We start from the raw sequence: 21,260 nt of genomic DNA, 5'->3' as shown, positions 1-21,260 counted from the left end.
TTTGATGTCAATCAGCATCATTGCTATACAATGTCCTTGAGACCAGGGCAGCCTTTGTGGCAGTACAGTTGGTGAATTTACACACCGTGCTTGCGCCTTGTACAACGTACGATCATCTCATACTGTTTCACTCGTAGGCCTATACCTGGTCCATGCTGTCGAAAGATGTCACCACCAAACTGACGCTACAGTGTATAGCTGTAACTCGAGACTTCACAAGCGCATATATTGTGATGCTTTATATCTAATGCAAGAAATATAAAACTGAAACTGTAAAGTAGTCAATCAAATATTTAAGTTGAGCTGTACCAATATTTAGCTTATTATTTAGTCCTGCTACCCTGAGGTGTGTGAATTTTTAATTCCACAGATTCACTCAATAGAGATATATGCAGGTTTGTGTTAAAATTAGTCTCTGGAACGAAAAAAACAATGAGTTTATGTAGTCTGTAACAAGAGAATTCCACAGAGTTTGTGCATTGCACTGGTAATGTGAAATAACCATAATGTGGGTTAATATGCAACACGTGGTAAGCTGATATATCGCTACGTTAAGCATTTTGTCTTGGAGGCCAGGTACATGGGTGTTAAGTAGGGACCATATCAAGTTGACTTAGCTAGTGTTTTATCCGTGATATTCAAATTTGACAGCTAATAGCAATGATAATATCTGGAAGAGCAAAGCATCAAGCAGCAACATCCATTTACAGGTAATCTGGAAGCGTCGTTCCACGCCATAGCGTCTGAGCTGGGCCTGCAATGGATGGAGCTGGCCAGGAATTTGGACATCAGCGAGAGCTCCGTGTGGAACATTCAGAAAGAGTGCGGCGGCGATAACGGTGAAAAGGGCTTCTGCCTGCTGACGCTTTGGTACGAGAAGAATCGACAAAAATACGAATGCGGTGAGATTTCTACTACTCGTGATTCCGACTAATTTTGTATAAAATATCAATCAGTTTCGGGATATGTTTTCATCACGTTTATGACTGAAATTGTCATGACAACTAACCCATTTTCGCTATTGTTAAATCACCAACAGGACTTGTACTTCCAATCTGTGTACTTGCGTTTAAAAGTTGTGTCTTCACTGCTAACGCCTTGTTTTATGCTTGACTGCAATCAATTAGACACGGATATGTGTTTGCTAATGAAATTCCACCTTCAAATTTATCTTTCCTTTTCGAGCAAATATTGTGATTTGTCTTGTTCTGTGACGTAAGACTCCTTAATCTTCATTTCTTATTTCATACTATCAATTCTTGCCTTGCCCGTTGAACCAAAGTGAGGTTACTTCGTGCATTTTCGTGGTGTAATAATAGCGTTTTTTTATTGCGTTTCACGAAAATAACTTGAACCTCTCCGACAGAAATGATTCTAAAAGATGCGCTGGAAAAAATCAAGCGGCAGGACCTGGCGAGGCATATCCGTACCGGTCCTGGAAACCAGCCGTCTCCTTACAGACACGACGAATCAGGCTAGTATAGTAGTATACGGTCTGTTGGTGGGAAAGAGTAGAAAATATTCTTATCTTTAAATTACAGCGTTCAACGACTTGGCAGACGACCTGGGCACGCCACGGGGCACGCCGTATCATGTCAGCACCCCTTACCCGTTCGCGTCGGGAGCCATGGTGAGATACGATCTAATGACATTAGACTATTGAGAGAGGTTCAATTGCTCGCTAAGGGGATCGGAAAGAACTGGCCGTAGACAAAATTCAATATTGTAACAAGTAATTCTTGTAGTAGTCTGATAGGTTTTGCCTGCTTGCATTACTGACTCAAGTTGTTCTGACTTCCAAAGTGCATCCAGTTCTCAAAACTGAAGTAGGCCTAGAATAGTTACTTGGAAATCTTTTTACTTGGGAACTGCTACATTGGTACCAATGATGACGAATTGTATCTGTCCTCATGAAATCGTGTACCTCAAATAGTGTGGACAGAGCAATTTCACCGGCGTAGAACATGAGCTGTGGAAAGCTAGTAAATCACCATCTCACTGTTTCTTCCATCGATATTGCAGGAAACAATCAGCTTCGACAAGGAACCGCTTCCGCTCTACTCTGGCGAACGTGACGACGAGGACGACCCCAACAAACCTCACTTTGTTTATCCCGAAGACGGTATTCCGTTCGTGTGTGTTATTGTAGACGTAGATTTCATGCGGCTGTGTTTTTAGGCCTTTCCAACGGCGCGCCCACTCCGCGCCACAGCACTTCCCAAGACAACGATAGGTGAGCTTTGCTTGTGTCTTCCTTTTTGCTTCCGACGGATGTAGCCATTGCAATTCTACTCAGTCCCAGGGCGAAAGTATTCAGTGTTACTGATCTCAAGTAGAAAGTATTGCTTTAATCTTTTTCTCACTTGGAAGTAGCAACTTCACGTAGAAATGCAGGTGTCGAGATTTGAGAATGCGACACCAGAAGACTTAAAAAATTAGAATTAGAATTCCAGCTACACAGTTGTTTCCAAATCATCCTAGAATTAGAATTATAGCTGCACAGATTTTTCAGTTCATATCAAATCATAGTTTATTGTCATGAGATTGGGAATAGCAAATGTCTGCAGGACAAGCTTGGCGCGTTTCGCACTATACAGGTCTGCAGCATTTACAAGAAACCCAGATATTTGAATTGAAATTAGAGCATGGAGACAATTCGCCGCTTAGATTAGACTTAGAGCAAAGAATCATTTCACTCTAATAAGTCTCATTATAGAACCAGAGTCATCTAGTTGTACGAGTATGACTAACCCTTAGAAATACACAAATAGTTTTATAAAGTAGATTAAGGCCAAATTGCAAGATCCGTTTCTGCGAATGATGTCAATGAAATTACGTGCAATTGTCCAAAGTATGTATTGAATTGCTGTGACGCGGGTGCTGTTGTGGCAATTTTCATATGAGAGAGATGTGTACCTATCTAAAAACTTTGTACTTACACAAAATTCGAAGTGCGAAAACGAAGTAGTTTTGCTTCAAAACTGTTTGAGTAAGTGGCGCAAAGGTACTCCGTTACTGGTACCTCTAGATCCATACTAGATCACTGTTGAGGTATTCTTCGGATAGATGGATTCTACGTTCTGCTTTGCTTTGTCTGACATTGTGACACATATCTCAATTCACATTTAGACAAAATAGCAACTCCACCTATGACAAGGAACTGGAAGAGGAAGTGATGCGAAATCTCGCGAAGCGTGCGGAATCAAACGGTACGGCAAGTGACTTGGTTTGAAGATGACATCTGGTATCAAGTAGCGGTCTTCTCTTCGCTGTCAGGGTTGTTCGGAAAGCTGAATGCCCGGAGTAGAATTCTATTATGGCCCGAGACTAAAACCGTCTTCTGGGATGCGAAACTGTCTGTATGCACAGACTGTTTTTAGCGTCTCTGTGTACGGAGAAATGACTATACTGAGCATCTGTGTATCTGACATTCGTTTTGACATTATCACCTGTCATGTGATCCATGGCAGGCCCAAGGGACAATATACTTGAACATTATGACATCAAAAACGTCATGATGAATCTGTTATGGCACGTTGCCGCTTGTAAAATTTCACCTATCCACGTAATGAAAGTTAAATGTCATTTGATCTCTCAACTATGGTAGGGCAGAAATTTTTATACTGCTTCATATAAGTTTACAATTGACGTACTTTCTGTAAGACTGTAATGTCCAACTGCGTTACCAGCCCGCCATGTTTACGATCTTCTTTTTTCATTTTTCAGGAGGCGACTATCATGAACAAACAAATAGCACCGAGGTAAATGAAGTTTTTAATTTTCTTGTTCGGCCTGTTTTAGATTTGTATACCACTGGAACAATTATCAATGGCATTGACGTCCTGTACGAATTCATGCATTCGTTCTGTTGGCACCATAAATTTCTTCAACAAATTTCTGTGTTTGAAGAATGGACCACTTGACAATTGTGTAGCGGCACCAGAAATGTATGTGACCAGAATTACCAGATCCTACGTAATTGAAGTTGACGACCCACATAAAGTAGGTGGATTTTGAATGTCAAAATTCACCATCGTGTGTGCGCATTTTCATCTACACTTTTGACCATTTTCCGTGCATAAAAGAAAGAATTGACTGCGACGTATGCAATTCACACAAGATCATTGCTGCACAAATCATGGTTTGACCCATTCACAACCAATATCAAGATGCATGGCCTTTGATCTAATGCCAATATCGAAGACCGCTTGTTGGAACTGCTAGGCAGCCCTCATATTAGTAAGCAGATCATATCCATCAGCAATTCTGATTGGGCAGGCGTCAAGATGCCGTACATCTCGCAACATAAAACAAGTCACACAAGTGCACATTTATTATACCCTGTGCTTAGATTTGAGGCATCTGGAAACTTAGTCAAGCATTGTAATTTTGTAGCATCCCTTGAAGAGGCAGGCTTCTCCCTGCACCAGCCTTCCAGCTGAAATCCCTCCCCAAATTTCGGACAAAGGAATTATTGTGACAGCCTGGAATATAGTATAGAAAGCAATTTACGAAAAACATTCATTAATTTTTATAAGCTAGACTCCATGGTTTGTGAATTCTCACAATTTCATGTAACGTAACATTACCTTCCACCTAAAAGTCGATGTGGTGTGATTCATTTTTGTGGATAAAATCGTTATGTCTACGGGACGTTATTGCTGTGATTCGTTTTACCATCATGCATTCCCCGCCTGCCTCGGATACGCACTACTCACTCAGCTTGCAGTTTTGATAGTAGTTTAAAAGTGACTGAGATATAAAAGTCGGCGACACACTTTATAAGACACTTTTTTATCCCTTATTAAATTTTATGCAGGTTGAAATTCCGGAGGTAATGGTGGCTGTGAATGACGGTGATAATGTTGAAGTAGTACGGCGCGTTGTGGCGAAGGACGTCTCCGACGTGTCGTAACGAGCTTACGGAATCGTTTTGTATGAAAAGCAGAAGACAATCATGAAATCTCTACCGGGCCGCATAGAGAAGCCTCTATCTGACATCAAGAATTGTGTGTTAGCGCACCGTGCATGCATGCTCATCGCTTCGTGACTGTACCTATTACTTCATATTGGACGCTGTACGCTGCTTTATGAAATGACTTGATGTGTTTTGATGTTGCCCTGTAGATCTTCAAATTGCTTACGTAGAATTACTCATTTTAGGATTATTACTGGTTGTTGTTGTTGTTGTGACGTACTCTGTGCACCTCATTTTACGGTAAATCAAGGTTGAAAACATGATCCCGATGCATTAATTGCAAACGTGGCGGTCGTGGTTGGGTGTCAGTGGAGTTATTGGCAGGTGTAGATTAGACATGTATTGGCAGTACGAGGTTCTGAGTGTGATTTCTTCAATAGCCGCAGAGGTTGGGAAGCAGCAACAGTGTTTCGGTGATTTGCAGACCCTACGCAATAACTAGAGGTGGTCAAAGTTGTCAGCGTCGATGAAGTATAAGTAACGCCTAGTTTTGCTTAGAAAACTGAGTAGAAGTAGTCTAAAAATATTAACTTGAGAATGTAGGCAAAATCTACCCCGAGCAGGACTACCTGTGGTAATGGGAAAAACTGCCGTGGTACTTATGTATTGGTAGTGATGAAAATGCACGCTCCCTATGTTTCTAGTTTTGTCGAGAAGAGGCTTTATTTAAAGAACTTCTTGGAGGTGCAGAACTTCAACAGGCCTATACAATTGATTAGTATATATTCATATTGAAATGAACCCGAATATTTTCGGCTGACACTCGTCAGGGGTAATCATCAGCAACTAGTAGAGAACTGAACAGAACATTGTAGGCTAGAGGCTTTATTGCTATGAGCAAGCTACAGTGGGACCGCGTTGAAGAGAAATCGTCATACAATAGCCGCTTATGAGCACTGTTCCCTGTAAGCTGCGAAAAACGTGTGCCGCGCACAAGAAAACTGAAGTGATGACCTTTTTTAGTCCTTACGCACTGTTGTCCAAGGAGCCGCGCAGTGAGCTAGTGAGTGCGCGCAGACAAGTGAAAATTACAGGGAATAGTGCTTATGAGTATAAGACATCCTCGTCTTCGAAATACGAATCAGCTGCCCACATATTGAGAAACGTTTATTAGTTTATTAATGGTATTATTATCGATTCGAAACACCACTAGATTATCCCACGATACAATGAAAAAATGGGAAAGAGTCGAAACGATTTGGAATGGTCAATCGATGAACTATTACACACCGAGATTGGTATTTAGCTGGCTAGATCGATCTTCTAGACAAATTTCATGTGGCTTTTACTAAATCGATTCCGGCCGGCATTTCGCGTAATGGGATAACGTCTTTTACATCGATTTCGCATTACGTCGCACCGACACATGCCTTTTCATTGCTTGCCCATTTTTATGTTACTCTCAGTGCTAGGGTCAGGGATTTCTAGAAAGTTCTAGAGTTCTAGATATCCCTGGCTAGGGTTAGTCTACCTACTCTACCATATTTTGGGCGCTGGAAAGGAGGACACTTAATTAATTTTACAAATCACAAAAGTTAGATTACCCGACCAGAAAAAAGCTGATTCTAAAATTTGTGCCGGCAATCCTGCAGTGTTGACTAGAAAAATGGTCATTTTTCGACTCGACTTTATAATAAGCTGCTGTGGTGTTGATTTGCAAAAAAGTAATATTTCCGACCCTTCTCCCAATAGACCCACTCAAGCGTCCATATTCCAGATTTCGCGTTTTATATGGGGTTTTGTGAGCTGTGCGTTTCCAATCTATAAAGAGGACATTATGGCGTCCTTGGATGACATTTTTGATTTCCTGAAAAATGAGGACAAATCCTCATAGACATAGGTAACCCTATCTGTGTAGTGTGTACTGTGCGATGTGTCCAGGCCATGCATAGCTTGTATTTACATGTTAAAATAACCTAGGGCAATACGGGTGGATTTAGATTAAACGACTCTACTCTCATTCGTTTTGACTCATTCTTAACCTGCCATTTCGTCATCATATTGTCGGGTCTTCAAATTACGAATTAAACGGAACTGATGCCATATCTCTAGCGCTATCCATGCAAACATGGTTCATGATTCCATATGCACTAGTGGGCGTACGGATCCAAGCATTTGGATTGAGAAAATCAGCTGTGCGTGCAGGCAAGGCAAGGACGGCGTGTTTCGGTAAAGGTCGGTAGGAACGCTTGGTCTCTATAATCGTTTTTATCCAATCGCAAAAAGAACTGCAGTGTAGTGGAAGGAAATGACTGGGCGAAGCTTAGTACTTGCATTATTTGGCGTGCTATACAAGAATAACCCAGTGCCTCAAAACTGGACTGAGCGCTGAGTTATGCAATGAAAAATCATAAGGCTTAAACTCCAATTAGACTGATCTACAGAAGATTAGTCTTTGCATAGCTTTTTAGCTTATCAATTTCGCGTCAATTTAGATTACTACAGTTAGTATACTATGCGTTAGAGATGGTGTGGCTTTAAAAGACGGGAAAGTGGAATAATACTGTTGATGAGTTTCTATGTTTCCATATGGTTTCTGCACTTGAGAATTGTTTTTCTGTTACCTTAAGTTGGGGGGAAATGCCATTCAGCCCATTGCCATATGTGTAATTGTCAATTTGGAAATTCCAACGTTTCTGCTATATAGGTAATAGCTTTTGAAATCTAGGTTTTCCGTGTTCTAGGCCCTAAGGATCATTTCCGCTTCTTGGTGTGTTGGGCTTTTTATTTATTTTTCATGAATAGTTTGTCTTTCAGACTATAGCTTTAGTTACAGTATTTAACACAATGAGCTTGTTTGGATCGAGTAGCGACAATGAAGATACGCCAACCTTTTCCGGCATGCAAACTTCACCTTACATGGGAATTAACCCAAACTACCTTGACACGATGGATCAGTATATCCTGCCCGAAGACGCTGGGCCGGTTCGGTCACGTGCGCAGATGATGTTCTCTACAATAGGATCAGCTACTGTTATTGGTGCTGGATTTGGTGGACTCCAGACATTCCGATATTCTGGTCTTGGTTGGCTAAGGGTGAGTTGCACACAGTACTTGGTCATGTATTTTCATTGTTTTGTGAAGCTGAACATATTCTGTATGCAGTCAACCATAGAAATCCCTGATTCTTTAGTAGATCATATTTGCAATACCTTTATAAGGCCAGGAGGAGTCTGAATTCGGAGTATTATACAATTATACTACACACACTCAGCTCAGCACCAACACTCCCCTCGATTCACTCCTATTGTAGGTGAAGTAGGTTATTCATATCATCATACGCATCTTCCATTCGGCTATTCTGGAGAGAAAGTTATTTTGCTGGCTCACTGAATAAAAATAACACTACTGTAGTCATATATGTTTTTTTTCAGTCACATATGAATTCTGCAGCTAATAGAAGGTAGCATATGACCGAGATGAGCATGAATTAGGATTCGAAAAAAAACGGATTTGTGACATTTTGTTGGATTAGGATTAGAGATTTTTTCTGTACAGATTTGGATTGGATTTACCGATTTTCTGGGAGATTGATATGTCGTGGGGCGAATGGCTACAAACTTTACTCAGATCAGCTAATAATGTACTTATGGTACACTACACTATGGTAAACTAGGTGCCAATGAACATGAGTGGTGCAGCCGTATGCAAAGTTATCATAAATCGAAAGAATTGTTGGTTGTGAAAGAAAATTTCCAATTTCTCCCATGATTGATTTAGCATTTTAACTGAATTTCAAGTTGGATTGGACACGGATTTGAATAAACAGAAGTTCAGGATTAGGTTTTCAAGTTTCGGATTTGGAATTGGATTAGGACGTAGAAATTCCAAATACACTCATCTCTGATATGAACAGATCGGCATCACTTTCATTCTTAGTGTGAAGTTGCCATGACAACTGAGCGATATAGCTTAAAATTGAACCCAAGAGAACTATTTGTAATTCTTTGTGTCTGGTACTTGGGTAGGAATTCACAGGATTATTTTACCTGTCCTAGTGAGTGACCACTTTGGCCACCCCTTGTGCTATTTTGATTAAAATATTTGTAAAGCCTGATCCTCAACCATTCAATTTTCTGCGGAGTTTGATATCTTGAAAGTTTTCAACATGAAAAATTCATTTCGTACTCATCTATTTTTCTATGTTGTATACTTCACGAAATAATGTCGCTGGACAAGTTTCTCACCACTTCTTCACATTATCAAATGTTATTTCAGGCAAAGTCTGCCAGAATGCAGTTCACCAGCGGCCTGTTGAAAAACGGTGGGCGTATGGCTCAAAGATTCGGCTCTATTGCAGTACTATACTGCACGTGCTCGATAATCTGCGAAAAGTCCCGTGGGGTCGAGGACGAAATAAACACTCTCGTCGGTGGGGCCATGGCAGGTGGATTATTTGTACTTCCAAGTAAGCGTTATGCTGATATAGCCGTCTAGTGGATATCGATCCAACCGGCGTGTCTGCTGATTCTAGGCATCATCAATCCAAAATCAGACGTAAAGAATATCGAGGGTAAACTATCGTTTCTCAGGTACGTTATTTTGTTTCAGTGATCTCATGACAAACCCTCGATAAAAAAAGCAATAATTTTTCAGGAGAATGCCGCCTGCCGGACGTATTTTCGTAGGCTCCGCTATAGGACTGACCATGGGGGGCTTGCTTTGTCTGTACTCGAGAAAAGCACCCGATTACATATCGGAGTATACCAAGACATGAGTACAAATGATCCATGTTATCGATAAATCTCAATATGACGGACGCCCAGTACGCCGGGTGACTGCATGCAAGTGGAGGAATATAATAGCAACGTTTTTATGGGTATTATTTTGCCTCGACGAATTCCAACAGTACATGGAAGTTCTGTGGACAGCCCGAGTTGTGATTTGTGTGCTTACTGTTGACTTGCAAGCCGAATTGGTTGTTTCATGTTTACATTGTATGCAAATACTGCGCACGGTTATTGTTGAACATTGTTCTTTTCAACATTAGCCTTTTTTCCAATATATGAGACTAGAATACAGTTTTACCAAAAACTTGGGAAGTTTTTGGTGGAGAGGAAGAGCCAATGGTAAATTCGGAGCAATGTCACGTGCTCAATACTTTCAACTATTTGGAATGGGGTAAGGATTTTGGATGGATGTAAGCGTGTTGCTAACATCACCAGTATCTGGTTCGTGGCGCAGAACCTGAAGATAGCTTGCATCACAACATAGTATGTAGTAGCCTAATATATAAATGAGTATATAGTAATATATAAATGCATTCGTGCAATAGGTGTTGTGGAGATCGAAAGCAGTGTTGAGAGGTGTAATATCAATACCATGTGGGATTTGAAATGAATTGAAACTTCGAAGGCTCTGGATATTACAAAACTGTGTGCCTACACCAGCGCTAGCCCGCTAGGGAAGAACACAACTGGCCTGTTTGTAGCAGGCATCTCTTCCAGATAGCAGCTATTAATTCTCACAATCGTCAGATTCATTGAGGTCTTGTGCTAGTGCACTACCCAAATTACTGAGCGAGGTACTGAGGTTTTGGTTCTCTGTCGAACCGGGGTTACAGGATACCCTGGTCGAGCACTCAGAACTCCATATCCGCGCGGTTTGCATTTATTGCGTTTCTAAGCTAGTTTTACTAAACATGGTATGAGATAGCAGGTTCTCAAGTGAGTCTATAGCTTGCGACAAATCGGCTGTGTGATCGATATCTTGGTCAAGCTCTTCTGTTGCGCTGTTACCGCAGTCTGCATCACCACCGGACTTTCCAGTTACGGTCGTATCCTTCTTGCTTACGTGGGATTCAATAGTTGATGTTGAATCTTCGGAACGCGCCTTCCGGGTTTTTCTAAATTTGCCCATTGAGGGCGGAGGAGTGGTGGAAGCAGAACTGGTCTCGCCGGCGGCAACGTTTAGTAACGTAATGCCGTACTCTAATCTGCGATTGTTCAAATCTCCCACCATCTTTTCGAGCATTTCCAACTCGTGAGTGGTTTCTACGACATCTTTCTCACAAGCAGCTAGTTTCCTTTTCTGCTCTTGACTGACGGATTTTAATTCATTGTTCAAAGTTGTGAGGGCTTCTTTTTCTGTTGACGCTTTCTGTAGGAGAGCCTCGAGTGACTTGACTTTCTGGGCAAGACTGGTCGCAGTGTCCTTCTCTTTGGTGAGGTTGGTTTCAAGCTCGGTATGCGAGGCTTTGTACTTTTCGACGTCTGTACATCGCTTTACCAATCCCTCGATTGCTTGCCTTTGCTCAATGACGATGTCTCTGTAGGAATTTAATTCGGTTGTCAATTTGTCCAGATGTTGATTTTTCAGTGTTATTTCCTCTTGCAAACGCTCTTGCTTCCTGATGTTGATTCTCAACTCCTCCTCAGCTCGTTCCTTGAATGATCTCCATTCTTGAAATAGAACGCTTATACGTTTCGATGCCTCGCCTCGAACTACTTTGGCTTTCTTTGAAAGCATCATCGTCATATCGGGGTTCCGATCTAACTTCACCAAAACAGGATCATTTATACAGGTTCGAGCAGAACGATTTTAGACTAGCGTTATGAAAGACAGCAAGTGATTTTGCAAGATCGTAGTAATTTGTTTCCCATTGTTACCTCACAGCGACAATCGCGGAATGCTTTGTAACCTGTTTTTCCACCTGCGGTAGGACTGCAGTAAGCACTACAACCTCAATACTTTCTAATGTAAAGTACGCTAAGATTGCACAGTACGAGTATCACACGTTACAGGCATGTCTAACTCCATCATATCGATCATAGTTTGGTGAACACTGATCGCGCAGTTCCTCTTAAATCTGCCCTGGCTAACATCTACCCTGAGAGCGGATCCTGAACTTAAACTGACGTGATCCACTGTTGGTCTCGCCTCTAAGACACCAACCCTCGGGCAAATGCAGCACACTGCTAGTGAGGACCCTCACTGCATTGCACGGATCGTGTGTATGTATGCTGCATATATATATATGAGCCGGTGTATATGCCGCAAAACACAATACGGCGTCCCATTCCTCACAGAGAATTTGTTAAGTCACACACCATCCCAAACACACAACTATCACTAAACATTGACAATATTCCAATACAGATGTGATATTTATTTCAAGATTGTGCAGAACACGAAAAACATTGTAAACCACAAGTGCAATATACTACCAATCACTAGCAGCTCCAGACTTGATGAGGAGCATAGTGTTTTCCTAGGACTCTGGAAGATTCGATACTACAGACAAGAAAGCTTGGATAAATATAGTGTCACATATTCTACAAGATAACTGGGGACTAATCAAGGTAAAGTAATAAAATCTTTCGTGAACAAGCCAAGTAACTCTCACGTTAGACAAAATAGGCATATAATTCTAGACTGCTACAGAACTACAGCTACGATTTCAACCATTGGTTTGCTAGGAGGAACAGTATTGATAGGGTTATATCAGAGCTGATGAACGTTTCCCTCTATCAATGTCAGGCAAGTTAATTCAAACCAATTTAAGTTCGGACTAGAATACAGATACACGACATCAATTCAACGGTCATAATCTGGGAAGTACAGGTCAATTTTAGAAAAATGAGCAGATTACAAAAAATTACTAACTGAATCTAAGTTCCGTTATATAACTGCCTTGATTTCAAAATAGAAATGGATTTTATGGTAAAATAAGTCAGGTAACCAACACAACATTTGTATCCAGGACCAGTTATAACTTGCAACACAATGCCACTAGTATATATTAGATCACAGCACCAGGTAAAGGTCATTGACATTGATCATGAGTCATTCGCTACCCTTATGTTAGAGATAGCACACCTCCAAGTCTGATGCACAACACAGATAACCCGCTTTTTTACCCTATTCACATGCATGATTTCTTAGGCTTTCAGTGGATAGGCATAAGTAATAGGCTACTACACGTCACTCTTTTGCAATGCCTTCCGTCTTGGTAGAACGGATCAACGGTTTTCTGGCATTGTCCAAATCGGCTTCAACGTGAGCTATTTCGTCTCGCAGCTGGTTGTATTTTGTGATGTCAAACTTAGATTTTGAGGCGGCCTGGTGAAGAAATCGCAGATATTGCCGATCTCTCGCGTCCGGATACATGTACTCCTGAAAAATTATCATTGATGCTATCTGGGAAGCCTTTCAACTCGTCAAACATTGGACACAGTCGCGGGCCAACACTAGGGTTATGACTAAAAAAAAAAATTGTTGCCTGTAGCAGGAATTGATGAACATTTTGGTATAAATTATCAAAATCATAATCATTTTGTTCAAATCGAAAAAAATGTCCCGCACAAACTAAAATCAAATTTTCGACACTGGCCCAAATATGGAAAAAATTTCAAATTCAAAGATATTCTTTGCTACAAATTTAATCTTCAAATATATGTCCTTTTCCACTTATTGTAAAGTTCATTCATCAATTTGACCTCCCTTTCTGTTATTATGTTAGTGCCAGGGATATCTACGACGGACATATCCGACTTCAAATGGGGTTTTGGGGCACTTTATCGCTGCAGGACATTCGACCGCAAAGATAGCAGCAAATGATCTTTGGTATATTCTAGAGCCCGACCGATATTTGATTTTTGAGTCGATACCGATAAAACCAATATCTCACACCTTAGCCGATAACCCCAATACATTCAGCCGATATTCAAAAGAAGTTGGATGTATACATAAGCACATTTTCAAATCTTCAGAGGGCATTTATTAGAACATCTTTACAGCCATTGTTATACTTGAACATGAAATGAACTAGAAAGGCTGCATCTGGACACCTGTAAAGTGTAAGCTATATGAAATTTATCAATATTCTCAGTCTAGCGATCAAAGATTATAGTTTTCTGGCTTCCTTCCGCCATGTTGTGACAACACACAAAAATTGCCGTTAATTTTTCAACTCCAATGGCCGATACCGATAATTCTTTCAAAGTGTGATATCGTCTCGATATTATCGACGAACCGATAATCGGTTGGGCTCTAGTATATTCCATCCTTAGACATCTGGTTAGAATACCAATCTTCCTGAGACGCATTTGCGATAAATAAGTATCTCCAGAGTTATTCTCTATCTGGGGAAGTGGAAGTACGCAACGCAACCCTTGAGCACCCTCTCGCATTGCGTAGAGATGGAAGTTTATGCCATTTGATTAGTGGTAATCTATACTATTTTCATTGAAAGAACGGCATGTTCTGCACATGCCATAGATAAACTTAAAATCATCCCTACATCCTCGGTTTTCTAATATTTTCATCTGAAATTCGTGCTTGGTGGATTGCACCTAGTTTTCGTAGTGTTTTTCCACACCATCTCCAAATTTGTAGCTGAGAGTTGGATTTCTTGAAGACATTGGATCAAAGAACTCTAATATATGCTTTAAGAATCGATAATATGATGTTGGCAAGGGATATGAAAACCCATGCTCATCATTGCATTTGGTAGTTTCGAAACAACGCCATTCTGACGTCCAGTATCAACAGATGCTACGGTGTCACATATGATATATGAGATTTTCAAATTTTCCTGTACATCATATTCTTCTAAGCGGTTTTCTTGACCGCTGAAAATACCTAGAGTTGTTCTACTTTCGCCTTTTCGAGCACCCAGTTTGATTTGTGCCAGACAAATTGAAATTATACGATATATACTGTCTACATCTAAAATCGGAATTAATAATTATTTATTAATTATTTAATATTGACTGTAAACAAGAACAAGATAGGAATAATTCAATCTGGGTGATCAAAATGTACCAAAATACTATTTCAAATCTTCGCAATTGGAATTGGGTCAGTTAAATTCAGATCAGTCGATAAATAAATTATATAGTCTGTATCTACAAAAGAAAGCCTATCCTCCATACAGTGAAAACTGGAAAATTTTTGTGCGGGAGGTTTTTGTTCAAACAGTCTTAACTTTTGTGAGTTTTGAAATCAGGACACAAAAGCTCATCATTTGTGACTACAGGACACACAAAATTTTGAAATTTTTTTTCTAGTCATAACCCTAGCCAACACATTGCTCAAAACAAAATATTATTGCTAGTCAAGAGAATAAGATATATTTGATTCACACGAGAGATTGTCAGAAATGGTGAAACTGCATACAATACTCAACACATGCAAATGCAATGTTATCTGGAAGTGGGTTTATCATAAGCTATTCACAATAATCTAAGTCGCCAGATTCCGACCTTACATTGATTTGCATCACTTCATTCCAGCATGCATCTCACACCAGCAGCATATATTGCGTCAAAATGGAATTGACATCATTGACTTTGTTTTGGTAAACACAAACTCTAAACTCTTCTATGAGCAAGCCCTAAAAATCAACTGCTGGATGTTAATTGCAGCATTTTTGGATTTAGTTCACAAATATAGTTCTCTCTATAATAATCTTAGAATTTCTAATTTACATAGAACAATAGGGCCTATAGCAGGGCCGGCCAACCCGTGGCCCGCGAGGTAATTTTCGAAATTGGTAATGTTATCAAAAATGAATTGCACAGATTGTGAACTTGCAGGGCCAACCAAAAATTTGATTAGTCTGGAAGCAACACTTGAGATGTGATGACTAAAATATCAGTTACGACGCTGGCATTTCCATGAGCCAGTCACACTTTGGTAGATCTTCGTACACTACAATAAAGCAGACTAATTTGCGATAAATTTATCAAAAGTAAATATTTTCTACACGCTTCGCGCAACATGTTGTCACTCGATTTCTTGCTTTTGATATTGTTAACCCTTTGAGAAAATGAAAGAACGCCTAATGTATCAGATTGTCTCGTAATTGAGAATATAGTTAGACTCAAAGTGTCGTTCAACATATGCGACCTAGCGTTTGCGCTCGCAGAAAGACCATCGACTACGAGACCTAGGCACAAAATGATTGACGCATGTTGGTCGAAGCTTTCGAAATTGATATCTCCAGGCGCTGAATAGTCCAGTCCTTGCAAACTGAGCCCAGCGATATACTGCAGGCCCGCAATATAGTCAAGTGACAATAATATTGAGCTATAAACTTGGAAAAATTTTCGCGCTTCGCGCGGCTAGTGGCCCGCGCAATGTTTCGTCAATCGAATGTGGCCCTTTGATTGAAAAGGTTGGTCAGCCCTGGCCTATAGACTCAGTCAGTTGCACACAATTACAAGAAATTAATTCTCCGAATATCTGACACACACTTTCTTTATGAAACGGAACTGAATAATTTAAATCCGCAACAAAACTTGATAAATAATAAATTGGTTGGAACGCAAATTTTTTACCTGTTTTGTGAGGATAAAATATCCATACATGACCATAGCAGTCCCGTACGTTATGAAGTAAGTCACGGGCTCCATGATATCCCAGGAATACTCCCACCACGTCAGCCTTGCCAGGATTCCGAATTGAACCGCCATGTACGCTAAACCGCCCCAGACCACCAAATTGGTACGAAAACTTGCTTTACTGTCGAGTTCTTTTTTCAGCTACAAAACACAATGTTCATGAAAATTAACATTTTCCATTGTGAATTAACACATTGACATTTTCATCATTAATTGGAACTTTAAATCACATTGCTTTAACGGTTCAAATATAGGTTCGGACTATATATCAGAATTTTCTGAAAATATATTATAAGTCTCATGTTCAATGTTCCCTCTAATTTGAGCACGTGCGCTGACACGGTCTCGCACGCTGCGCACAAAAAATAGTAAGTTATGACCTTTTTTTAGTTGTTACGCACTGTTGTCCACGCCGTGAATTGATGAGTGCGCGCAGACTAGTGAAAAATTAGAGGGAACATTGCTCATGTTTACTAGAACTCTCCACCAAAGCCACATACACATTACTCAATATAACAAGACAATTTTTTTCATCTTAACTGGCTACCATAAGTTCAAGTTATCCCGTAACATTTCCCAGTGAAATATATATTCTTTTCAAAGACAATCACAGTTAAGACATTGTGACATAACAGCATCACATTGTCAATGTTTGCAGTAACCAACCAGCACAGATGTCATCACCACGAAACTTGGATACTATCAAGTCAATTACATTGATGGCTACTCTGAGTCGGTCGGTCATGAAGTAATTTTATTTTTTCGGACCTGGATTACCTTTTTACCAAGAGTGACAAGAACTGAAAGTCTGTGCCTGATGATTGATATATTATGCCTTTGTTTATTGATTCCACATATAGCTTTACCTAGTGTGGTGCCATTACTGCTGTTTTAGTTATATATTTGTGTTCAGTTTTTCTTCCCTGTCCTACAATTGCAGACTGTCCAGTGTCCACTGTTATATTCTTTAAATTAATACACTATTACTTCACTGTCACAGAGATAATAACACGCCATACCGTCACCCCCAGCCAAATTTTATGTTTAACAGTTATAAATAAATGCATATGAGCATGATGATGTGTATAATGAATGTGGTTATGCCTTTCGACTACTTCTATCAAAGTTTTTTTTCAGTTAAACTACCTTTGGATTTTGTAAAGTAGAAAGTAGTCTTGGGATGTTTTCATCCCGTCTATGAGTAAAAATGAAGTGTATCACGGTAACTAAATATATTTTCGGAAATTGCACCGATTTCTAGTGGCATCATCCATTTCCGTTAGTCGCATAGATGCACTCTGCAATTTTGAAAGTAACAGTTTCGATAGGCTACTTAGAGTATGCGACATCTTGACCAAATCTCTTTTCTGAAACTACTTGCCGAATACTTTACAAATTATCTTCATTTTCTACTCCCACTCAAGTCATTTTGTTAGGTCTTGGAAATTACTACTTCTATTTCTAATTGAGTGCAAATTCGCAGAGTTAATTCTAATTGCAATCAACTATCAACAATGACTAGTCTGCTGGTATCAGTTCAATATCCCAACCCAGATATTGCACCTTTTTAGTCTAATGCTAACCAAACCTAAACTGAAAAATATCAACAAACCTTCTCCAGAGGTTCTAACTGCGATTTGAGCTCCTCCAATTTTCCAAGATGCTCTTGTTCCTTCGCCAAGCAATGCTGATCCACGTTCAAATCATTGTAAAGCCTTGCGATTACATGCCTCATGTCGTCCATCGTTTGGACGTGTTCTGACGAGGTGCCACCTGGTAAGGTTCGGTGAGCGTGATATTTCGATCTGATGAGGATATTCTCAAGGATACCTACCGAGCTGCGCCGCGGGAGGATTGACTTCGTGTGTAGTGTTGTTGATGGTGAGTCGGAATCCTTCCAGTAACAAGTGTTCTATCTTTGTGCTCGAAGACACTCGGACCCCGTCTGAACAGGTAATGATGAAAACTTGAGGGCGAAAGGGCACAGGAAACAGGCAAGACTATTTTGTTATGGCACACAATTTGTCTTTTATATCCGAAAATATATGAAATCCTTTTTTCATTTAACAATACGGATTTACTGCAACAATCACTCGAGAATAAAACTACTGTCCTTGCATCAAATCGATTAATAGGCTCATCTATGCGATGCATACTAAATATTCGAGCAGGAAAATGATGACTTTTCTCGCAATCTTCATTTCTTAAAATCCATTCACCACAAACACTAGAATGTTGTGATTCAAAAGTTGAATTCTCCATGAGATTAGCGCAAGTCAATCTTCACATTACCGAGGTACATCATATATGCAGACATACAGAAAAACGGTAATTGAAATATTTCAACCAACGAACAGAGATAAAGATAAGATAAATGTCAACATTAAGTCCAGTGGATTCATGACAGGTTACATCGATTTATTTCCCCTTCTGGTCATAAGTTAACAGGTCTTGAAAACCCAGTTATCAAGGTGGATATTAAATTACTGAGTCCAATCGGTCAGTCAAGTCGACTTCATTATCACAAGAGAGCAGATATTGTAGATCGTACTTATTGGGTGACAGATGAAAAGATGCCTCAACTCAAGCAAGATTGCTTCCAAGACTAAGGCAGCTGATGATTAATCTTGGACAATTACAAGTAGCCTAAAGATGAATTGCATAACAACCATTCCAGCTACCAAACATACCAAAGTGTAAGCACACAGTGTGGTAACATAACAGGGAAGTGGAAATGTGTCCCAATAGCTATCGAGTCAAATTCTTATTGAATGAAACCAAGTAGCAGCAGACTTCCTGTGTTCCTTCAATTACCGAAACAACATCTTCGCCACAAAATCATTAGCTTTGTGACCAAGCTCATAAATCCGATTCAGTGCTTTAAGAATAAACGACCAGTGAAATTCGGAATCATCTCGCATTTCTCAGTGTAAAACAGGACGAGCATTGAGCTAATCAATGAGAACCACCGTCAATTGGTGTGTTATGTTTTATTATCACGACAACATATTTCATGCTTGCATGACACTATTATCTGCTCTTCTATATGTTTTGAATTGATTACTGGCAACACTTGGATAATACTTAATTTTGCACAGTCCTTGTGAATGCTGACTACTTTAATTCTAATCCATACCCAATCCAGATAAAATCTCAACATTGACCAACTTTAAATGTTACATTACCTGCCCGATGAATTACAGCTGTATCTATTCCTTTATCTTCAGCCTTGAGATCATCCAAGAACTGTCCCACAGTTGACATGAGAGGTTTCAACGTAAACGAACACTTTTCATGTTTTGAAGGTAGCAGTAAGGTTATGACAGGCAAGCCGTACTTGTACACGATTGTAACTTGATCTATCAATAGAAGACAAAATGGTCAAACAGAGTAGGTCAACTGGTCATGGTCAATAATGAGGTGATTTTCAAATTTTGGACTACACAAATAGGTTTGGCCTACCTTTTAGCCTTAAGCTACTTACACTTATACACACTTTACATTTTTCAAGCAAAAAAAAACTATTTTTTCACACTTAGGATTTTGTAAAGTATAAAAAGTTTGGGTTGTTTGCATCAGCTGTTAAAGGTGAAATTGTAATACCAAAAGAGAATAGCCCTTGTACCATGCCGACCGAGTATAATTGCACCAATTCCTAGTGTCATTAATCGTTTTGGTACTCATCTTACAACATCGAATGAAGTCAACTCGGATAAATTGCTTCAACTTAGCGACACCATCGACTAAATCTGATTTTTAAAACTAAAAAAATGATTTTACAAAAACTTGATCTTTTGTCAATTTGAAAAATGCATTAAAACATGGACATTTTAAGCTGTAAAATGTACATCGATTCCACCGACCCGATAGGATCTCGTAAGTTTTCATATCGACACTATGATCACAGTAGCAAAATAGAAGACCACATACCATTTTGATCAGATGGGGCAGAGCTACGCATTCGTCTGGACTGCAGGAATGAAGTCTAAAAACATTGCAAGTGAAAAATCGTTTTTCTTGACAAGGTGGCACATTCTCTTATAAAATGCAAGTACCTTTCCTGTGGTGGGCATGAAGACAGATATGCTTCTGAAATTCTTCTTCTCAATAAACCTGCATTGGACGTCCGATTGTTGAAAGTGCTGCATTCGAGTTAGAAGTCGACGAAAAGCGTTGCGACCAACAAAAGCCATTTCGTGAAATACGGTCACAGGCAACTATGTGGATAGAAATTTTCTGTGAATAAAATGATACTATCATTAATATCAAGTATCGTAATGCATTAAAGCAAGGTCAACATTCTCAAAGCCGGGTCAAACAAATTTGATGTTTAAGCGTTGTGCATGAAACCTTTCTTTTCATTGTCACAATATTTAAAATCATTTTTAATGCAGGATAGCCTCATTGCACTTTACCACTTTGTAGTGTCATTTGGTCAAGTCGGAATCGTCAAAATATATTTACCCTTCATTTACCCAATTTCATGTTGATCTGACAATATCATGCAGTAGAGACAGAAAGTAAACGATTGATTTAGTTCAGGGTCAGACGGGGCAACATTTTTCCTACATCATTGGTGGAAATCAGTCAATTTTGTTCATCACATTAAATAAGATATCATTCAAAAAGAGGAATGCAATGACTGGGTGGCAGTAAGGTGATAAGGCCAGAGAACAAGATATAGGCCAACTTATGTTTGTATTGGGTAATTTTGTTGCATGTGCATTAGGGCTGTTCAAAAATAACTTTTTTTCCTGAATCTTGGTGGCTACGTGATTAAATTGTTAGGTTGCCTTGAAAAACGACCCACATTAAATTTGAATTCATTCCAACCGGTAATCGTGGATTTCGTACCACCGATCAAGGATAATCCCAGAATTATCAAAGAAAAACTCTAATAACTCCGCTTCTACGGCTTGGACCTGAGTCAAATTTGT

The 21,260-nt window shown here is 39.7% G+C and overlaps 4 protein-coding genes across 9 annotated transcripts in view; 2 read left to right on the top strand and 2 right to left on the bottom strand.

Annotated features, from left to right (window-relative positions):
* The window catches only part of LOC145458358 (uncharacterized), a 41,603-nt gene extending 36,341 nt beyond the window's left edge, over positions 1–5,262 (top strand). For 5 of the 6 annotated variants that reach the window (XM_080336714.1, XM_080336708.1, XM_080336711.1 and 2 more), the window contains 9 exons: positions 711–902; positions 1,367–1,474; positions 1,542–1,630; positions 2,023–2,122; positions 2,179–2,233; positions 3,130–3,209; positions 3,727–3,761; positions 3,910–4,002; positions 4,820–5,262. In XM_080336714.1, the coding sequence (XP_080192840.1) occupies positions 711–902; positions 1,367–1,474; positions 1,542–1,630; positions 2,023–2,122; positions 2,179–2,233; positions 3,130–3,209; positions 3,727–3,761; positions 3,910–4,002; positions 4,820–4,915 (848 nt within the window). In that variant the 3' untranslated portion in view covers positions 4,916–5,262. The remainder of the gene's footprint in view (positions 1–710; positions 903–1,366; positions 1,475–1,541; positions 1,631–2,022; positions 2,123–2,178; positions 2,234–3,129; positions 3,210–3,726; positions 3,762–3,909; positions 4,003–4,819) is intronic. The other variant, XM_080336710.1, reaches the window with a different exon arrangement.
* A 2,372-nt stretch (positions 5,263–7,634) lies between these two features.
* LOC145458373 (mitochondrial import inner membrane translocase subunit Tim23-like) lies at positions 7,635–9,997 on the top strand. The gene is made up of 4 exons (XM_080336735.1): positions 7,635–8,014; positions 9,197–9,386; positions 9,453–9,510; positions 9,575–9,997. The coding sequence occupies exons 1-4, from the start codon at positions 7,766–7,768 to the stop codon at positions 9,693–9,695; spliced, it is 618 nt and encodes a 205-aa protein (XP_080192861.1). The 5' UTR covers positions 7,635–7,765; the 3' UTR covers positions 9,696–9,997.
* A 575-nt stretch (positions 9,998–10,572) lies between these two features.
* LOC145458370 (uncharacterized) lies at positions 10,573–11,558 on the bottom strand. The gene has a single exon (XM_080336729.1). It carries the CDS (start codon positions 11,453–11,455, stop codon positions 10,589–10,591), a length of 867 nt encoding a protein of 288 aa, XP_080192855.1. The 5' UTR covers positions 11,456–11,558; the 3' UTR covers positions 10,573–10,588.
* A 507-nt stretch (positions 11,559–12,065) lies between these two features.
* On the bottom strand, positions 12,066–21,260 carry LOC145458376 (calcium uniporter protein, mitochondrial-like). Its single transcript, XM_080336737.1, has 7 exons — positions 20,379–21,260; positions 20,254–20,308; positions 19,509–19,682; positions 18,158–18,268; positions 17,936–18,096; positions 16,261–16,464; positions 12,066–13,093 (listed from the first exon to the last, which is right to left on the bottom strand). Exons 1-7 carry the CDS (start codon positions 20,514–20,516, stop codon positions 12,902–12,904), a joined length of 1,035 nt encoding a protein of 344 aa, XP_080192863.1. The 5' UTR covers positions 20,517–21,260; the 3' UTR covers positions 12,066–12,901.

This window comes from Botryllus schlosseri, chromosome 16 (assembly GCF_051294905.1).
Source record: "Botryllus schlosseri isolate E-star chromosome 16, Bs_hap1, whole genome shotgun sequence".
NCBI classification, from domain to species: domain Eukaryota; kingdom Metazoa; phylum Chordata; class Ascidiacea; order Stolidobranchia; family Styelidae; genus Botryllus; species Botryllus schlosseri.
The sequence above is the reverse complement of the archived record's forward strand: the minus strand, read 5'-3'. Positions and strand labels throughout refer to the sequence as shown.

Excerpts from the sequence above, each read along its gene's own strand:
- LOC145458373 (XM_080336735.1), top strand. The coding sequence starts at position 7,766 with ATGAGCTTGTTTGGATCGAGTAGCGACAATGAAGATACGCCAACCTTT. Across the intron at positions 9,387-9,452 it reads TGGATTATTTGTACTTCCAA|GCATCATCAATCCAAAATCA; the intron begins GTAAGCGTTATG and ends TGCTGATTCTAG. Across the intron at positions 9,511-9,574 it reads GGTAAACTATCGTTTCTCAG|GAGAATGCCGCCTGCCGGAC; the intron begins GTACGTTATTTT and ends ATAATTTTTCAG.
- LOC145458370 (XM_080336729.1), bottom strand. The coding sequence starts at position 11,455 with ATGACGATGATGCTTTCAAAGAAAGCCAAAGTAGTTCGAGGCGAGGCA.
- LOC145458376 (XM_080336737.1), bottom strand. The coding sequence starts at position 20,516 with ATGGCTTTTGTTGGTCGCAACGCTTTTCGTCGACTTCTAACTCGAATG. Across the intron at positions 19,683-20,253 it reads TGCCCCATCTGATCAAAATG|ATCAAGTTACAATCGTGTAC; the intron begins GTATGTGGTCTT and ends TTCTATTGATAG. Across the intron at positions 18,097-18,157 it reads TCCTCCCGCGGCGCAGCTCG|GTGGCACCTCGTCAGAACAC; the intron begins GTAGGTATCCTT and ends GAACCTTACCAG.